Source organism: Chlamydotis macqueenii, chromosome 1, assembly GCF_036417535.1.
Source record: "Chlamydotis macqueenii isolate bChlMac1 chromosome 1, bChlMac1.mat, whole genome shotgun sequence".
Lineage (NCBI taxonomy): Eukaryota > Metazoa > Chordata > Aves > Otidiformes > Otididae > Chlamydotis > Chlamydotis macqueenii.
Window position 1 is genome coordinate 123,649,914 of NC_141556.1, and position 20,919 is coordinate 123,670,832.

Here is a 20,919-nt window from a genome sequence, read left to right on the forward strand (position 1 = left end):
TTTTTTTTTTATTCTAGTTGTACACAGAGATTCTCAGGGCACTTCTATACCATCAACTGTAAATTTGTGCATGCTCAGCCTCTAAACCCAGACAGCAGTGCAATGGTTCTAGCCTGAAAGCAAAACCACACCACTGCTGCACTGAGCAAGAGCTAAAATAGCCAGCCTGTTATATAAAGGCACACGGTAAATCAACTCCTCGCTACTGAATTTCATGCTCCAGCTAGTCTTAGAAGTTCTTATTAAACCACTGCTTCTAAAAAACACTAAACACAGGGAGCAGAGAAGTTGGCAAAAATAATTCTGTATTAGCAGATTTTGGTATTCTTACATTTTAGTCCATTTTAATTCCACAGCCAAAGCCACAGTGAAACCATCTACCTGAGTAATACTTACTGAAATCAACTTTCACACACACAAAAAATACAGTGCAAACTGCAGCAAGTGCACTGTGGCAACTCCCTAACTGAAAGTCAGATATTTAAAAGCATGGAAGATTTATGCCTAAATTTTTTTTGCAACTGTTGAGGTGGATTATCCCTGTCTTTTAAGGGTTGCACCAGTTGTTTACACTTTCCTGGAAGGGTAAAAATTTTGGCTTAAACCAGCTTATCCACATGTCCCATTTCCAGGCACTATGAGTAATAAAATTTCTTGGAAGACTTTTTTTCCCCAGATTTCAGGGTTGTTTTTTTTTCTTTCTTGTTATAAAATATGAGGCTCTAATATAGCTAATACAAGCGTACTAACAGCAAACTAATTTCTCAAAGTCTTTTTTTCGCCACAGACTCCGTACATACAAAGACAGTTTGGAAAGGTCTACAGACCACAAGCTGAAAACTAACAGTATTATCACAGACCTTAATTCAAGGAATCTGTGTATTACTGTTACATGATGTAATTTTCTAAACAGGACTTAGAGACAATGAGAAAATAAAAACTTTCTGAGTTTCAGCCTATGCAGTTACTATCATGCTGGAATTGAAGTATAGAGATTACGAAGTTAGTTGAAACACCAGAGATCTCAAGCTAACCCTCCACTACATAATCCACAGTCTTAAGTGCTTTAAACACAACCGGGGAATAGCATGCCTGAAAATAGGGACACCTGGTTAAATCCACTTAAGCCAAACTGTTACAGTTTCAGAAGAACGTAAACACACGTAAACTAGGCACATAATACTAACCAATTCCTGTATTAGCGCTTGTCATGGTATAACCCCAGCTGGCAACTATGCACTGCCCAGCTGCTTACTCACTCCCCACCCCACAGCGGGATGTGGGAGAGCCTCAGAAGGGCAGAAGTGAGAAAATTTGTGGGTTCAGATAAAGAGTTTAAGAGGTAAATCTTTTGCTTTATCTACCTAGCCTCATATAAGTTATTATGAAGAAATTTAACTCTATCCCTGCCAAAACCAGTACAGTCCTCTATCTTGGAAAGCAGATTTAGCCTTCCCACACTTGAAAGACTGGCCTAAGGGCCTACTTGTACAAGTAACAGTTTCACTACCAATTACTTATGAACAAGGATATATGTATTCATGTTTGCTTCTATCCTAAAATGACCTTTTTTTTTCCTGTCTACTCAATAATTAGTAATGACTTTGTCTCTTCAGCTACCCTTTACGTGTGCTAAACTCACGCAGCCCACAGCTAGGAAGCCCAGCTTCACCAATCTTTTAAGTAAACAACCCAATATCGCAAGACTTTAATTTGTCAAAAATAATCATTACAACACAAAGGAAGTATTTTGCTGTTAAACAAATTCTAGAACAGTCATTATTATAAGCCTTATTAATAGCATCCTGCCCAGGAAAAAAAAATATACAACTGTGGTAAACATACTCTTAATGCATTTTAATATATCAAGTCATAATATGTATTATGTTCTTTCATAATCTAGACTTTGCTTAATGTTGAGGGTTCCTTAACACTTAAAAAGGATAATCTTTGCATCATGTTCTGAACTGTTCCTTTAGACTTAACGTACATGTGCAGTTGACCCTTCCTACTGAAGACATTTGAGAAGACAAATTTGAGATCCAGGATCCCCCAAAAAATAACATCATTTGATTTCAGAATTGTATTTTTTTGTCTAACATCAAGCATAAGAAGCACAAGTCACTGTCTTCTCAGTATATGACACAGAACAAGATCTCTCCTGTGCAGTAACACACAAGCAGCTGAATTCTTTACCTGTGCAGCCCAAATGTTGTCAAGATCCTGCAAAGTGAGGGCTTTCTCTTTGATGACAAAACGAAGAATTTTCTCTAACTTCTCTACATACTGAGGTTGATGAAGACTATCTCTCAACACAATTGACAAAATATTATTCTGCTGGATCCATTCCTGAATATAAAAAGAAAGTAGTGCCATCTCAAATTATTGAAGTGCTATCACTGACATTTAAGCTAAAAAGAAAAATGTAAACCTGTTACAGATTAATGACTTTATATACAATATTCTAATTTGGAGACATGAGAAAGATGCAGCACCAGATGAAGGTACTTATCTCTAACTTTCACTTCTTCTCTAAAAAATCAGCATTTAAAATAATCCAGTATGCTAGTCATTGTGATATCTTAAGAGGAATTGTTTTTTCAGGCATATTAAAATAATGAACTCAAAGCATAAAAATGTCCAACAACTTCAAACACGAAAAGCCAATGGGAAGAACAGTTAACTCTTCTATTCGGGGATCCAAATTTTTCTTCAGAATCACTAAATAGCAAAATCGAATTGCTTAAGACACTTCTATCTTTACTGGTACGTCTACAGTATATCACACAAAAAAGGCATACATAAAGACTAAAATATTACTTAAGTACTGCCACTTCTAGGGGTTTTTTAAAAATACTTCTAATTGAATTAGAGGCAAATATTCAAGCCTTAAGCAGATGTAATTTTTTTCATTGACACAGTCAGATTATAGTAATGCATTTTTTGTTACAACTGAAGCAAAGCAGTGTGTGCTTTGAGCACTGAAAAAGAAAACAGACGTACATGGTATCATACCTTCCGACAGTGTCCTTGATTACATACGTACAATACTCAAGCTAATCTTGTTAAATACTTAAATCTAGAATATTTCATTCTAAAACAAAAGTCTTGTCTGAGATGTCAAACTACAGGGAATATGTAAAAAAAAAAAAAAAAAAAAAGAAACCTACTTCCTGCTATTGCTTTAAAAAGTCAAACTGCAGTCACTTTTTTTGTCAGCAGTCCTTCTGCAGATTATAAACCTCACAACAGGTAGCCAGTCACAAAGATGAGGCAGAACAGTCCAAAAATCACTTAACACAATTAAATTTCACAAAGATGAAGATAAAATTGTCCTTATTTTAACTTTATAAATGCTTATTTTAATAGTTCCCTAAATATGCACTCAAGCATGAAGCAGTAGTCAAAGTATGTAAATATTAAATAAATAAACAAAAATTTAAATGTGATAGCTAGAACTTTCTGTACCAAACAATCCAGGTTCTGAAATGTGAAAAGCACAGCAGTCACTTAGAACTCTAATGAGAAAAAATACTTGAAGCACAAAAACCAGCCTGGATCCTTATTTTAAATGAACAATTTTTAGGTACAGTGGCACTGAAGTCTCAAATTAATCACAGCTGTTTTATTTAGTTTTGCTGGTGTTTTTTTTTTTTTTTTGTAAAAAAAAAAGTTTTGTAAAAACTTTTTTGTAAAAAAAAAGTTTATGTAAAACTCATACTGTTAAAGGATCCCTTTTTAAAGCATGTTTCTAGCAGCACTGAAAGTAATTCTCAACAGCACTTCTGAAATATACACAGCAATTTTTCACAGAAAGACTACTAAAATGACTTACCACCATGACGTGATACCTACTCTTTGTAACACGAGATATGAAAATTAGCAGTGTGTGTAGGATCCATAATACATAACTACTTGTACAAGTAATAAGGAGAAAGAAAAATCTGTTCAATGAATTTCAGTGAATAGGAAAACTTACTGCCATTCTTTCAGCTGTAAGCCATTCTTCCTCTTCAGGATTTCCGTGCCGATGAGTATAATATGACACACTGGATATTACTTTGTTAACTTCATTTAGTGCATTCATTTTACCATTGAAGGAAGAAATTTGTAACAACCTACAAGAGAAATTAAATGTGAGAAGTGTGGGGAAAAAAGTCAGAAGTAGCATATCATATTAGGAGCAGCATCTTACCTAAGTATCATTTTTAATCTAAATATTTCTAAGTTTTTTACAGTTTCTTCTTGTCCTGGAACTCTTGAAGCTAAGTTCTTTAGAGATTTGATTATCATTGACAGAGCATCATTTTTGGCTTCATTCTTTGCTTCTTTTTTCAGTTCATCATCTGTTAAATTTTCTAAAAATTGTGGAACCATTTCTATAATTGGAAGGAAATATTTCTTCACTGTATGCAATGTTAGAAATTCGTAACATTGTCCAAATGGCCTAAAAAGAAAGAAAAAAGGAATCAAAGTGCCATAATTGGTAGTTGTGTAATGTTAAGACAGTAATGAGCAATTCATTCAAGAAACTCAAGTCTATTTACAAGCACATTAAATGTTGAAGATAAACACAAGTAGTTAAGAGATGGAGTGAGGGGAAGTGCTTCAAGAAAAGAGTAAGTTTTATGCTAAAAACCATAGTATTTTACTCAACTTTTCAAAATAGGTAAATTATTATTTTTTTAAAACTTACTTGATGAGAGCTGCAATTATCTGAACATTCAATGCTGATCCACTCATGAAGCGATCATGCAAGATCTGAAATCCATTTAACGTGCCAAACTTGTTTATAAGATCTACTAGCCAACCCTGCAATATAACAAGCAGTTACTTTCTGACATTTACAACTAGCATCTAAAAATACTTTCAAATATCTATCAGTTACAAAACTTGCTTTAATGTAGTCCTTACACAATAAACTGTTAAAACGTAACAGAACTGACAGTGAATTTGCCTATATAGTTTAAATATTCAATTTTTAAGGAAATGCTTAGAGACAGGCAACACAATCTTTTCCATTATCATGTTAAAAAACATGATGCTGTATATTAGTTATTCAAAGAATTTTATCAGATATGTAGGAATAAAAATGACTACACTTCAAGGTTATCTTTGGCTGCTAAGTTACTACAGAAGGCATGACGATTCTGGTATTTTTTCCTGGTCCTGGATGTGATAATGCTGCATATAAAAGCAGTAAGAATGCAAAATAACATTCTTCTAAATACAGTTAGCAATGCAAGGAAGTCCAAGGACACAGATTTATTTATCTTTGGTTCTCACATATCAATAGCTAGCAGTTCTACTAAAAAGGAGGAAAAAAAAAAAAAAAAGGAAGAAAACAACAAAAATATAACACAGTTAGCTCTTGAGCCATCTGGAGCACAATTCTGAAAAATTCAGACCGAAGAACAAGACTAGATTAGTATCCTGCTCTGCCAGTTCAAAAAAACCAAACCAAAACAACAAAAAAACCCACAACCCAAACAAACTAAATCCCCAAACAAACAAAAAACCAAACACAAAAATCCACTACTGAAAAAGTCTCCACGACCCCCCCACAAAAAAACCAAACCAAAAAACAAACCCAAAAGTCGCACTGACACTAGCATCCCATGTCCAATGAGAAACACTTCTACTAAGAAAAGGGAGAGAAAATTCCTACTTTAGCATATAATCTCCTCTTCGAAATATATCACCTACAAAACCATGTTGAGCAAGAAGGTAAATCCATCAACCAGCAAACACAACCAAGCCAATTAACACAGTAGGAATGGCATTCCAATAGAGTTGTGCCAGCTTAACAAGGAAACTCATGATACAGTTTGACTGTGGACCAAAGACTGCAAGAGTTAGAAGGGGAAATTTAACCGATCATGATTTAATGTACAAGTCAAAAGCAGCAGAACATCTTAGTGATACAGAGAACTAAGGTTTGGTTTTTTTTTTACCCCCCTGCTAAAACACTTCTCTATGGCTACTGTGTAATTAGGTAAGACGGCATAAAATTAAAAATACAGGTCTGAAAATGTTCTCATACCTTTGGTGATCGTGGGTCAGGAGGACGGGCATAAAGTTCATCTTCAGCGAGCTGGACTCCTGCAGGAACTGTTTCTGAGGGACGAGTACCATTGTACAGATGGAATTTGCAGTGAGGATTTAAGGCCATGGCAAGAAGTTCAAGAAGGGGAAACCAATCTTGGGACAGCTTGGCCACACAGAGTTCCACTAGTCGATGTGTGTTGTTAATAATACATCTCTATTAAGAAAAAGAACAACAATCAAGAATATGGCAGGTGACTATACGATGAATATTAACTATAAACTCTGAACCACATGTACGTGGCATGTAGAGTTGCATAAGAGTTTTACAACATTGTATTTTAATTTGTACTTCCTCCACCAAAGGCTTTAAACAAACTTTAAGCTATCTGTTTTCAGCCAAAAATTAAATCTAGGAAAAAAGATACAAAATTTTTGGTTGAGACATTAGCAAATCACCACTGAACTATTAAGTTCTCCTTCTTTCCCTCACTTCTCTCACAAATTTTAATTTGTTTATGCAGATCTTCACAGTTTCTAATTTGGCATGTGACTAGCTGTCCAACAGGTAGTTTTTATATTCAAACAGCTGCTATAAACATTGAGAAGTTAGCAGATTGCTAAAAGCTTTTACTAAAAAAGCAAGTTTTCATGTCCTAGCACACACATAAAAATAAGCAGGTCTCTAGTCATCTTGCTAAAGACAGTCTGCCTAACAAGAGCTGCACTACTGAACATACAAAGTTCAGTTCCTCCCCATATCATATCTCATGTTTTATTTCCTTCCAAAAACACCAGAGACAGTAAGATGAAACAATGGCAGAAGGATGACTTTCCCTCCCAACTCCAAGAGTCATATATACCACAGTTCTCCCAGTTCTCTGTTGAGATGAGTTTCAAAAATGAGATTCAGTCTCTGCAGTCTCCTCAGTCACGAAAAGGCACTCTCCTTCCTTATTTTAATTACAATGCTTTTCAGAAACACAACTTTTAAAACTCACATGAATCTCAAATTTCCAGCCACTCACTGCCTCATCTGTAAGGATTTTTGTGAAAGATATTGTTAACCCATCTCGAAAAAATCGCTGGCATGCTTCACTTTTGACATCAAGGCCTATTTTAAAATAGAAAAGAAAAAAACAAAGTATTAGATACGCAATTTCATCAGTTGCTACTGATGAACTTTTAAATACTGACAGTCATTTGGACTTCAAAGGTTTGGTGTTCAAAGTTTCATAATTATTATAGAAAGAGAAGTCTTGGATGAAGACAAACTTACATAAATTTGAATGCACAAAAACTTGACAGGTTAATATTCTAGTAAAGGCACCTCAAAAATTGCACTCCTTTAGATAATTTTAAAATTATTTTAAAAACATGTGATAGGGTTTTTTTTGCCTATACTTGTAATACTCAAAGATACAGCAGCAAAAATTACAGGAAGTACAATCTTTATCTTCCATTCTGCTGGTATACCTGCATTTATGTTCTTCTCTTATTTAGTTTATACCAGTAAAACTCAGTGAGTGAAGAGGAGAAAGGGTGAGACCTGTTTACCTTCCCCGATACAATTAACCCGCAAAAATAAACATGAATCCTTCTGTGTCTCAATCTCACTCGATGTATAGTTTCTTGTAATTCTGCTGCCAGACCCCAACACAGCCATAAACCTTTGCAGCCACCATATGTCAAGTTTAAAATTAAAGAATGGTGCTCCGTACTTTTCTTTTAGCTATTTTGAAACTCTGCAATTACTTATAACCCAGTACATCAAGAAATCTGAATTTCCCCTTCAAAAAGTTCAGTTAGAAAATCTAAATAGGGCTAGAAGTCAACAGAAAAATACATCAAACATGTATCAGTACACACTGGAAACAACAAAAGCCACCGGGCACATTATAAGAAGAAAACTGTGACCTGTCTCCAGTTTCTTTACAGATTAAGTTTAATTTTCAATCAGGGAATCTTAGCATTCAACAAATCTATGGTGTCCAGATTCACAAAAACTACTGCTACAACCACACCTCTCCCACAACCTCCTTAATGAGACATCCTGACAGTAACTTCCACTGGTTTGGGAAGGATTGATTTGGGTTATCGAATTAAAGTTCCTCAAAGTCATAAACAATTGTACAACAGAGTTTCCTTTCAAAAGCAGTCACAAAAAAATCTGCCCTGCTTGTTAGTACATACCACACAAGCTTTCCAAACTCCTGTAACGGCCTGTGTATGCAGCTCCCAAGCAACTTGAGTAAAGCAGGAATCTTTGGAGATCTCCTGTCACCTCCTCGAAAACTACTTCAGTGTTACCTCTTTTTATCACTACCAGATGTACATGACATACACTATGTGGTCAAGTGTAAGAAACTCCCTGTTATCTTCCTATGTAGCTTGCAGTCTGGATACCTGACATCCCTACGCTATATTGTAAGTGCTAAGACCAGTAACAAAAGGCCACAAGTCACAGCAATGACAACATAACAAATGAAGAGAAGAAAAATGGACACTGCCTAAAACTTACACACCTGCAGTAAACAAAGGACTTTCTTAAATTAACTCCTCAAGGAGGTAAAGATGGCAACTTCACCCTATACCAAACAGAGGACAGGGAAGGCATCCAATGTGGCTAACTTGACCTAGGGGAAATGCTCCTTTCTGAATCCAAACGTAACAGTAAGCTCAATCCTCGAACAAAAATTTAAAGCAGACACTCAAGTTATTTTAATGCTCCTTAGATATCTCTCAAATTTTCAAGTACTTCTTGGACCATCTTCCCCCAAACAGCTGGCCAGCTTCAGTCAGCAAGACATTTCAAACCAAGTTCAGGAATACCAAAACAGAGTAAGTTTCAAAATACATCACCCTTTCTGTACTTCACTGAACTTGGAAAGAGAGGGAAAATGTAGAACCTTACAAGATACTTGTATGACTCCTGGATATACTCTCTCTATATATATACACACACACAAAATCACCTTCTACCTTCTCCCACAATGCTGCATAACACTGAAACAACAGATGACACTTATGGAAGGAATCAAGGCTAGGTGTCTACAAGGACCAGAGTATCATCAAAAGCAGGGTACAGCAGTCCTAGAAGACAGCAGGTTGGGAGTGAAAGCAAGAGTAATCCAAAGACAGTGCAAAGAGAAACAGCAATTACACTAGACATCTGGCAGCTACTGCTTGAATCAGATTCAGTATCACTAGCTCTTAGGTAAGACCGCAAGCAGTCATTTTTCTCCCTGTTGTCCAAATTCTGAGGGGAGAGAAGGATAAGGAAGAATACAACAGATAAGTAAGTGCATGCAGCCCTGAGTGAAGTATTTAGAGAAAAGTTGGGGAAATGGATTACACAGTGAGAAAAAAAAAGTTAATATGAAAGGAAAAGGCGATGTGCAACATACAGTATGCAGGAGCAGCAATTAGGCAATTGGAGGGAGAACAGAGGGTCATTTTATTTCTGTACTTGTGCTCAAAAGTGGTCAATTTGCCAGATAAATCACATAGTGTATTAACCCTGCCACAAAAGCAGAAACACTCTGGGTCCACAAAACTTGTCAGTCCAGGTCCAACTGCAGATGAACAAACTCTGATGCATGCGAGTGGTATTCAACACATGCATCAGGGTTCGGGCACCAAGGCCGCAAGCAAAATCACCCAACTGCTCTCCTCCAGGACTTTGGATTACACAACTTTGTAGCTGCAACCCCAGAGTTGAGCTGGCTCCACACACTGGTATGGCGCTGTGCCAGTGAAGCCACCCCAGATCTGGAGCCTCAGGAAGTGCAGCACAGAAACCTTTCAGCAGCTTGCTAAGGGCTGACTCATACCCTGCAGAACTGACAGTGACCTGGAGATAATGAGCTCTAGAGAAACGCATACTTGCCTGTGGGCACAGTGGTTACACACGGCACACTCAGATTCTGAAAGACTTTCAATAACACTTAACCATCAGGAGCATGAGAATCCTTCTGCATCAGCCCTGCTGTAGTTAATTTCACTGAATTGGTTCTAGCCCAAATACCTGGCTAAGAAACTTTGGAACACGACAACACAAATCTCATGTCCTTGCTTTAGAAATAGGACTGAAAATAACCCTTTCAAGAAAATGCAGAAGATACAGCTTCAGTAAGGAACTCAAGAGTAGTACCACAGAAGTGCAGATGGATCATCCAGAGACAGTCTTTAGAAAGGATGCTGGAAACAACTCCCGTTACTGGGCTTCCTATATTTTGGATGCACATATACCCATGCACACACATCCTTTTTTTTGAGGCTCTAGATCTTGCCTCTCTACACTTTTCCACTTTGTAAGCCTTTATAATTAACCAAAAACAAAGATTTGGGATGAAGGTTGAAGGTTTAAGTGGTGCACTGAAATCTCCTTTCAGTTTAAATAAGCCTCAAATTCTAAAAGTTGCCTTGCATCTTGCTTGTGTGTGTCACATTGGAAAGTTTTGTCAGCATGTTAAGAAGTGAATGTAAACACTAGAAGCAACAAAATCCACAACAAACACAGAGCAATGTAGAGCTGTTGAGAGGATTTTGAAAGAAAGAGCGGAGAATATTCTAGCCTATAAAAAATCAGAAACCTATAACAAATCTTTTTTAAAAAAAGCTTTTACATTTATAGCATCCATCTCACTCTAATATTTATTTCTGGAGCAAATTTCATTACGCAAACCACTTCATAAGTATTCCAGAATTATTGTGAAGATAAACATTAGTCTTGCTATTAAACACTATTTTTCAAATAGGTTTTCTTCTATTAGCAAGTAACTCCAGACTATCATTTGATCGTCTCATGGCTTGCTTAATGAAGAATAATACATCGATGCCTACACATAAAAAGATTATCTTCCATAAATAAATGCATCTGCCAGGAACAATGCAAGTCACAGTCTAGACAGGGTTCATACTACCCTGTCAAATTTGCTCCTTGCACTTGAAGGTGGTAATGATGACATCTAATTCTTATGAGAACTTTCAGTTCAGTTCAGTTATGTCCCTTCCAATTTCAGTTCCTGAAAAGATTTTAAAGGGATGCAAATATCACTCCTATTTTATACACAGGGTCACAATGACAGCAGCTACCCCAGAGTCACTCCAGAATGCCAATCCCGATGGCCACTGGCAATGTTAGGAATAAAAGCTACTTAAGAACCCTAACCACTAGAAAATGGTGCTTGATAAAAAAGTTCAGTGGGCTTTTTTTATGTTTTATTGGTTGACAATCTAAATGAGTTACAGACTGCAATATAAAATTTATATAATTCAACAGCTGGTTATTTTTCAATTTCTCCTTTCAGTTCTTCTCTTTTGAAACTGAAATCCTCAAATTAAGACAAATGCCCGTAGACATGTAGCAAGGTGTACTGAGATAATGGAACACGTTTTTAGATCTATTAAAAAATGTACACAACAGAACCACTTACATTGCTTCTCTCTATACACATAGCTCTGAAAAAGCATCCACCAAGTTTTGAGCTACCCAAACAGTGTCAGTTACACCAAGTGAGCGTACTACCATTTTCCTGGAGCACTGAAAGTTGTTTTTAAAAGAATCATCTTAGCATTCACATAACTTCAGGTAGCAAGGAAAAGAAAAACCACCTAGGATGTAACTGTAAAGGTAACACAATTAACAAACAACTACTTCTAACAGCTTTCCTTGTTTTCTCCTTAGACAATAATCCTTGCATACATACACAGGCAGGAATTCATCCAGAGGGCAAGAGGAAGAATAATTAATAGCAACACAGAAGTCCTTTGCAGAATGGGACATGAACAACCTAATAAAAATCAAAGTGCATAAAGCACTGTTTTTCACAAGTTCTAGAGGAAAAAGAGACTTTTTGTTTGGGAACTTTCATCCAAGTCTGACACTTTGAAGAAGTACATTAATGTTGGGAGTAGCCAAAAATCTCATTCTGTTCTTATTACTTCGTTACATTGATAGTTTTTGGGTTTTGGTTTTTTTTAAAGACGATTTAACATCTGGCAGTACATACATCTCCTCTCTCACAAATCACAAGCAGAAAATTTCTTTTTACTGCACTGTTCCAACAGCCCAGACACATAGCTGCATTTTCTTTCCATAAATTGGCATTTCTTTTGCTCCTGAACACATGTGATCATTCGAAAATTTTACACGCACCTCAGGATTCCTGCCAGACCCAGCTACATGCAAAGGAGCCAGTTCCAAGCAAAACTACATGCTGACAAATCAGTACCAGCAAAAACATGTCATTATTCTGTTTTGGATCACAAATGAGCACCCTAAATTTTGTTTCTCCAGAGAGTACCCCAAAGCAAAAAAAGACAGAAAAGAATCAAGATAACCCAGAATATCATGACTGCAATCAGCTTTTTATTCTTAGAACTGCCCAAGAATAACCTTTATTAATGTGGAAATGCAGGCATCCTGCTCCAGCTATGCAAAAGCAAGGAACAGGCACTTGATATGTCACTACATTTAAAACATAACTAGGAGGTTAAGTGTAGATCTCCCAGAAAAATAATTTGATTGACTTCTATTATTACTCAAATACTGAGGCAACAAATACTGACCTGAACAGGAGACCAAAACAACTTTCCAGGAAAACAGAACTTTTCAGAACACATGACAAACTTGTCAATCTGACTAGTACAATTCAGCAAACACACATTCCTGACATGTAACCCTCCTGCTTCCAAGTAAGGCAGACACAGCAAGCAATATGGTAGAATTATTAGTCTAAGTCATGCTGCTTAAAATTCTAACTTTCCTCTGACATTTTCAAAAGTATATATGTGCCAAATCTGAACAAACATTTATGGCAAGACATCTGGAAAGTCAGATTTGTAACTTAGTTTTAAAAAACTAGAATTCTTTGAGCTTTATCATCTGTTATAAAGACAAAACTCACTAGCTCTGATATCGAACTGAATACCAAAAAGAGGTAGGACAGAAATAACAAGATTTTTATTGCTGCGAGCTTACTCAACTTCTCTGCTCATGCTATGGTACCCAATTTCTAACTACACCGATGGCTTTCCAAAATTTCTGATCTATGAAGGTTCTGCATACCACTCTGACACAATCATCAGGACCAGGGTTGTAACAGAAATAATTAAGAATTTTTAAGCCTCCATCAGGGATTCAAAAGACCAAGAAAAGACTTCACACACTGGCCCAATAATCATTAATTGTTTTTTTTTCAACTTACCTTTTTTACTTAGGTCGATAGCAGCTTCTAGAAGAACTTCTAATTCCCCCTTCGGCAATACAGGAACAACCCATCGAGGCCTACATTCAAAAAGAGAACAAATCACCCCATATCTCAATAGTATTTCTTAAAAATCAAGAATCTTTGCTCATTTGTAATGCTTTTAATATAGAGTAACAAGATACATTTTTAAATGCCCTGATGAGCACTCCATAAAAAAAAAAACAAACCAAAACACCCCATGCTAATTTGAACCTCCTTCTCTTTACAACTCTAACCTAGTAAAAAAAAGTATCCAGTGAAACAAAGATGCAAGAATCCTGATTCCACTATCAAGATATTTGCACAAATAATCTACATCCTCTGAAAAAAAGTGTAAAAATACCTGTTGATCATGTCATCCAACTTTGCCAGGTCTGTGTGTGGAAATGCAGGCTCCTCATCTTCAAGCTGAGGTGGAGGATCTCCTTGGCCCTGCTCATCAGGCGGGGTAGCTGGGGAGTTCTCATTGGAAGAATCAGGTGAAGAAGTCTAAAATTGGTATGCAAAATACTTTAAATACTGCCCGCACTTGCGTGCCACTTATTATGGCATTTTTTCTTGAAATTATGTTTCAAAGAATCATATGAAGTAAGTACTTGTCATCATAAAATATACTAAAATAATTTTATTTCAGATTTACTAACAAAAACTAGAGCATAAAATGTGCTATATGCTTTCTATCTCAACAGTTTAAAAATTAAACTACTTTCCCAGTGAGGAAAGTGGGATTTTTGGTAGCAGACTACTGCTTTCAGAAGATCACCTATCTAGAAGGTGAAAATAAAGACATACAGGGATGTTCCAGTTTTTACAAATCTTCTGCAGAAAAGATGATTATTTTGGGTAAAAAGACAAACTTCAGCAACAGCACAAAAGAAAAAAATCATGAAAAAAATTTTCTAAAAATGTTTGTTAAAAATGAGTGACAGACGACTACGGCTGGCTACCTAACCAATCCCCAAGAACAAGATTAGTTAAGTCCACTTTGATGGGCCATGCAAAATACAATGAATTTTGTAGATGCAAGCTTATTCGTATCCAGAAATAGTGTGAACTGATAATAATAAAAACCCAAATCAGAACAGCAAGATTTAGGAGGGTAAAAGAGGATCAAAATCTGAAGAAAATTTTTCACATGTTCACTGCATCTGGTTGGCAAGCAGTTAACTTTCTTCACAGCACCCTGTATGGTGCTGGGTTTTGGATTTGTGACCAAAACAGTATTGATAACAGAGCAGTGCTTCAGTTGTTGCTAAATAGAGCCTGCACAGATTCAAGGCCTTGTGCTTCTCACTTTGCCCCCCAGCTGTAAGTAGGCTGGAAGTGGGCAAGAGGCTAGGAGGGGACACAGTTGGGACAGCTGACCTGAACTGACCAAAGAGGTACTCCATACCGCATCATGTCCCACTTGGCAAGAAAACTGGGAGGGGTGGGGAGTCCAAGGTAGCTGTTGCTTGGGGACTAGCCGGGCATCCATCAGCTGGTGGTGAGTGACTGCATTTGCATCACTTGTTTCTCCCCCTACCCCTTGCCTTATTAAACTGCCTTTATCTCAACTCATATAATTTCTCACTTTTCTCTTCCAATTCTCTCCCCTGTCCCACTGAGGCAGAGGGAGTGAATGACAGGGTGGGGGCTTACCTGGCAGCCAGGGTCAGCCCACCACAATTCATTCTCAGGAAACAACAACCATTAAACCTTAAGGTACTAAATAAATATAATCTTTATACTGAATTAAATAACAAAGCATGGCTTTTCTTTTAAATGAGTTTGGCTGCACTGTTTAAAATGATCTTTTCTTATATTTTTTTCCCCAACAAAAAAGAATCATCACATTATGATGTAGCATTTGAAAGTTTTTTCTTGTCTTTTGAAAGCAGGATAAGCATATTTCTGTTGAACAGGTAAATTGTTCAGGAAGTCTAGTACAATGAACAGAGACCTAGATGAAGCTGGTCTTAAAAATCTGATATTCGCTTGTAAGCTGTTTTATCCAAAAAGTACTTTTGCAGAACTGAGTATAAACAGAACTCACAGAGAGTAGTTTTACCAGTCTGTGGCAGGTAAGTCTGCAATGTGGTTTTGAGGAAGCTTCTGATATTATTACGAGAAGGCTTCTTATCCAAAAGAAATATGCTTGAAAGAACTATGCCACTGCCTGAAAAGTGAGCATCTTTTGCAATGCAGTGTTGCTCCCTAACAGCATCTTCTTTGCCAACAACACTGCCTTCATCCCTCAAAATCTTTTTGTACTTCCAGACACACAGAAAAAAATATATCTAACTTAACTAGAAATATCTAGGAATATACAAACTCAAATAATTCAGAAACATTGCTTCTAAAGAACTAACCCTATTATTTTAAGACAACTTGATTGTTAACATCATACCTGATTCTGCTGGAGGGGAGGCTGGGACTGTCCATCAGGAGCCTGGCCCTGGCTATCATTCCCTCCTACCGGAGAGCCACGAGTCGTGGCTGTCATACTCGACACAGGGCAGATCTTTGCAATTTTGTCTGCTTATGTAGTTGTTGTGAGAGAAGAAATTATAGTCCACTTAGTAAAGCTGAAGTACCAGCATATGCTTGCCTTAAAAAGCTCCAACTCAAGAACATGCCATCTTGCAGAGACCATTGCATAACCTGAAAAAAAAAAAAAAAGACAATATGCTATATTGACACACATTTATAAAAGTAATCCATACCCTGGAAAGAACACTACAAAACCAAATACACAGTTATAAAGAAACTTTTAGTTTAGACTTAGTATTTCTTTTTATTGAGGATAACTGACATCAGCAGAAGGAAACATTTGAAATATTTAACATTATTTTAATATTCTACGTAAAAATCACACTGATAATTACCTCTATACAACTGAGACGCTAACACACATCCAAAATGCTGCTTTTACTCTGACTCTACTGGACTTGAATTGCTACAGTAGATTTTCAACTTGAATTCAAAGTGCTGATCGAGTTCTATGAGGAAATGACTTGGTTTACAGCATGAACAGCCAAATTTTATCATCTTTTTCAATAGTCTTCTCCTGACACTGTCCAACTGCAGATGAAAGGGAGCTGACCTGTATTCCCTTCTTCCAGTAGGTGTCTATGAAAGCCTGAGTACATTACAAAGCCCATCACATCCCCACCAAGTACTTTAGTGGATTATAAGAAGAAAATTGTGACATCAGCTTTACTTATTCATCATGTAATAATGATACACCAACAGTTCAATAATCACCATGTACTTCAACTTCACTGTGTATCATTTAAATACAGAAATAAAGAGTTGCATCAAGTTATACCAGCAGTTCTACTCTATACCACAGGGCACTGTATAACCACAGAAGATGAAATGTAATTTTCCAGAGCAACTGAGACTTCCAAGCACTACAGTACTCAAAGTTCAAAAGCCAAGTAGGGTGATAGAAGTAATTGTAGGAGCTTTCAGCAAGATTCATTTCACGGTGCTAAGTTCCTAATTCAATCAGCAAAAGCTTCAAGTTAACAAGTTAGAGTGAAATTTCTGCTGTAACACTATGCATATTTGTAACTGGTTTATTATGACCTCTCATCTCAAATTAATTTTCAACACTGTTGTCTTTTCTCCAAGACATTTGAAAATCCTTTCCTAAACTGTGCAAATTCACAAGATTAGTTACATATACAATAAAAATTTTGACTGAATACGCTATTCCTCCCCACTCAGTCTCCAATGTTAACAGCACCAACAAATTTAGAGATCTTTAATATTGTCACTAAAATAATGTTCACTTTCGAACAAAACTGAATTCTTTGAATACAGTCAATTGTAATCCATCCCCACCCTTCAAAATTCATATTCATGGGGCTTAGTAAGCCTGCTAAGTCCAGAACAAAGGCATTACCAACTTAAATGTTCTTCAAGAAGAAACTGGTTTTTAAAATGCAATTTTAAAAACTAACTTACTTTAATTCGTGTTCTTTTTAAAATGTCTTTTAAATGTTCTTTTTAAAATACTCTTCTGAGTATTTAATTGTTTTCTGTTCATGCTCAGAAAGACCACCAGCTAGTAAGCATTAGCAAGACTGTTTCCTGCCATATATATACATGTACACATATATACAAACACATAGACACTGTAGTCCAGTGCAGTTCAATGTAGCCAGTTCCCCTGCACTACCTGATCGAGGCTTCTAGGTACTTGCATAAACCAATGAAATCAAAGTTCTGCCAACTTATAGTGTACTTTCAACAGCCTTAAGACAGCTCTACTGCTACAATAAACCTTCTTTAAACACCACCATTCTTCCTTAACAGGTCTGGTTCATAATAATGGTCACACAAAAGCTTGTGCTAGCACAAGGAGTGAGGTAGCAAAGAAGCAAGAAAAGGGTTAAACAGCTCCTTTCAGCAGGAATAGGTCTAGGTCGGCTTAAACTACAGAAAGCAGTGACCACCTGCAGCTGTGGTTCCACACTAACTTAGATCAAGTGCAAGCTGTTTCAATCTCATCTCTTTCTAGTCTAATGCTTTTGGCTGAACTATCATGAGGTTCAGAGTACTAAAGGAAACAACAACAACAAAAAAACCAACAACAAACCCAAGCTTACAAAGACTATGACCATTTTTCAGTTTCTTTAATTACCCAAACTGGTGTACTGCAAGGCCAGACAATACTCATCCTAAGGCCAGCCAGGGAGCCAGGACAAAACTGCAGGTCTATTGTTAGACTGACTTCCACTAGTGTGGATTTACCCTTAGATTTTGCCTGTGTGCACAGCTGAAGGCTCTTGGCAAAGAATTCCCGTAAATTCCTTTCTGCTTAAGGTAAGTGATACAATTTAACTAGGAGATATAAGAAAACTACTACTGAAATAACCAACGTATTCAAAATCTTGTAGATTTCAGAGTAAAACAAAATCCATGTCACAAAAATATACCATTTTGTAGACACCAGTAAATACAGAATATTTACATAGAGAACTAACATACTTTTTTCTTCCTTTTATTTACTAACCATTTGCTTAAGACTCTGATCACGATACTCTATGTATATTACTTAAACTACATTCCCTGAAAAGTGTATTTCAGGGCCTCCAGACAAGTTCATTTGGCTTGGCCATGTGCATAAGACAAGACCAACTTCTTAAGCCAGTCCATTGCTTCTCCCCGTCCATTCGTATGATACCCTCAGAGATATAAAAGTAACTTCAAGGTATGCTGCAGCTAATTGAAACCACTCCATCCCCAATAAATGGTCCAATTGCTTCTTGTAGTCTCTGCATGTTCTAAATTGCAAGGATATCCTTCTTCAGGTACTTTCCTTCTAATTACAGAGAGTATACAAACATACTTTTGTACGCACAAATCATCACCCAATTTATGCATTTTAAACAGTATTAAAAGAGCAATTTACCAGTCCTGTTTTCAGCCATTAATTTAACCATTTATGTCTTAGAAAAAAACATCAAACTATGCCCACAGAAAACATGTTACTGCTTTAATCCCTCTAGAACTGATTAACCATTAAATTCCAAATTCCTATAAATTCTTTTAAATCAGACTATTCAATTTCATTTTCTAGTGTTAAAACTCACCAAGGCACAGTTTGTGTCAGCTCAAGAAGAGCCTTGACACCTATTTATAACTGATTTGATTATTTATAAACAAATGTAAACCAATGCAGTGACATCTTGGTTTTGAATATGCAGACAGCCCAATAGAAACAATTCAAACTGCCTGTATCCAGCTGAATTCTCATGGAGAATCTATATAAATTTTTATATACACATCTCATTTCTACTGTATATGATTTTGTATTCAGCACACTAGGTCTTGTTACCAAAAAATAATTATAATCTTTACCTAAAGCTCTGAATAAATGTTTTGATAACATCTGTCAAGATGGAGAGAGAGATCTACTAAATGACAAACTAACTACTGCATTGTTAATCAAGCAATGTATGAGGCTATGAAGACAGAGTCAAATAAATCCCACTGACATTTGCTTTTGATTGCCAACTGAGTAAATTCCAATCTGTCATGCTTTTCCCATCTCTTTACATCACTCTGATCCACCACTAAACTATAGGTCAATGTCAGCTTTTGCGTCACCTGACTCCTTGTCATTTTGGGAACATCAGGAAAAGGCAACTATAGGTTTTTTGACTCTGCATGCTCCCCATTTAGAAGACACCACCTGGTCCAAGCAGCATACCAGCAGTGCACCAGCAGACTGCACAGAGGACCCTGGACCCAGCACTGCCCTCCGGGGAGGGGTCCTGGCTTCCAGGCTCAAGCGTTCAGTACAGCTGCACATCTGAGTCTCATCTTAGCTTCCACAGCCAACAACCTCAGCTCTGTGTGCAGATTAGGTTAATTACACTGGGGGTGGGAGGTGTGTGTGGGGGCGGAAATCAAGCACCTTTTCAAAACCCAGGAAAAAAAACATCAGACAGAGGTTCCTGGGTAAGTGCTAGATAAGAAGTAAATGTATTTATATGTACGTATTACTCTGTTACAGGGTAACAGTAAATACAAAGGATGGCATTTCAGCATATGATGATCAAGGAACATACACAATTTTGTAATACAGTTGACTTCTACAACAGCTTTCATCCAAATTTCTCAAAGAACCTCCTCAAAAGTAACTGAAATACCTCAGTATATACAGCCTTTCTCCTAAATTAGCTACTTATAACATAGCATTTCAGAAAAAAAAGCAAATACAAGGTGACAGGTGACAGCAGCAGACCTCAAAATAAAATTCAGTATTCATGTGCATTACCTAAGCCCTATCTAGGGACAGAGACCTATTTTTCCTTTATTTAAAGTTTTCTGGTTATATACGAGTGAGTATACGTGCCGCAAAGTCTACTCTGCAGTGTGCTAACAATGTATGCCAGGATACTGGTCTACTCAACACATAACAAAAGGGGTTCCTAAAAATCACACAATTATGCAAAGAAAATACACAATTTTTTTTTTCTCCAGGATTATTTATAGAATGATGTTCCTATCTTAACAGGATTGACAGAAGATGTACCTTTTCATCGTAAGTGCTGTAAAGCAAAAAAAACCTTAACTGTAGCAATACAAACGTTAGGTTGAGAGGTATCACAGATTTGTTTCATACAGCATTCTGGGAACTGCCTTCTTAAAATTCTAATACTGACTCATCCTGAGGGTTACAACATGATTCTAATCTAAAAATTCTAGACTTAGGAATCTAACCTTCTACCTTATTCCTTTATTTGAATCAAAACGCCTTCTCATCTAAGAATACCTCCCCCAAAACTGTAACACTGACCTAATTCAGTAGTTATACTCCATACACACCCCCACACATTTATCATTTTCTTTCTTCTCTACGCCTTGTGTTTTTCAGAAAGAAGGAAATTATTTATATAATCAGAATAGAAAACTGGTGGTCCCAGCAATTTGCTCATAAGCACTGACAGGCACTAGAAGGGAAATTTATTCAATGATTAATGAAAAACTTGTTATTAAGTTACTATTCATTTTAGCAAGAAGTGTCTAACTTCCAACGTTTCAAAAATACCTGATAAGCAGCAAAGGTTATTTCAAATAGTTTATATTACAATTAATTTAGATTCCTTCTAGCAAAGAAGTG

The 20,919-nt window shown here is 36.6% G+C and overlaps 1 protein-coding gene across 2 annotated transcripts in view; it reads right to left on the bottom strand.

The window, feature by feature from the left end:
• The window catches only part of USP9X (ubiquitin specific peptidase 9 X-linked), a 101,571-nt gene that overhangs the window by 65,803 nt on the left and 14,849 nt on the right, over positions 1 to 20,919 (bottom strand). For both annotated transcript variants that reach the window (XM_086766451.1, XM_010121384.2), the window contains 9 exons: positions 15,688 to 15,941; positions 13,642 to 13,787; positions 13,257 to 13,336; positions 7,047 to 7,159; positions 6,044 to 6,262; positions 4,697 to 4,812; positions 4,196 to 4,447; positions 3,980 to 4,118; positions 2,197 to 2,349 (listed from right to left, as the gene is read on the bottom strand). In XM_086766451.1, the coding sequence (XP_086622577.1) occupies positions 2,197 to 2,349; positions 3,980 to 4,118; positions 4,196 to 4,447; positions 4,697 to 4,812; positions 6,044 to 6,262; positions 7,047 to 7,159; positions 13,257 to 13,336; positions 13,642 to 13,787; positions 15,688 to 15,783 (1,314 nt within the window). In that variant the 5' untranslated portion in view covers positions 15,784 to 15,941. Of the gene's footprint in view, positions 1 to 2,196; positions 2,350 to 3,979; positions 4,119 to 4,195; positions 4,448 to 4,696; positions 4,813 to 6,043; positions 6,263 to 7,046; positions 7,160 to 13,256; positions 13,337 to 13,641; positions 13,788 to 15,687; positions 15,942 to 20,919 lie in introns of those variants that run through there.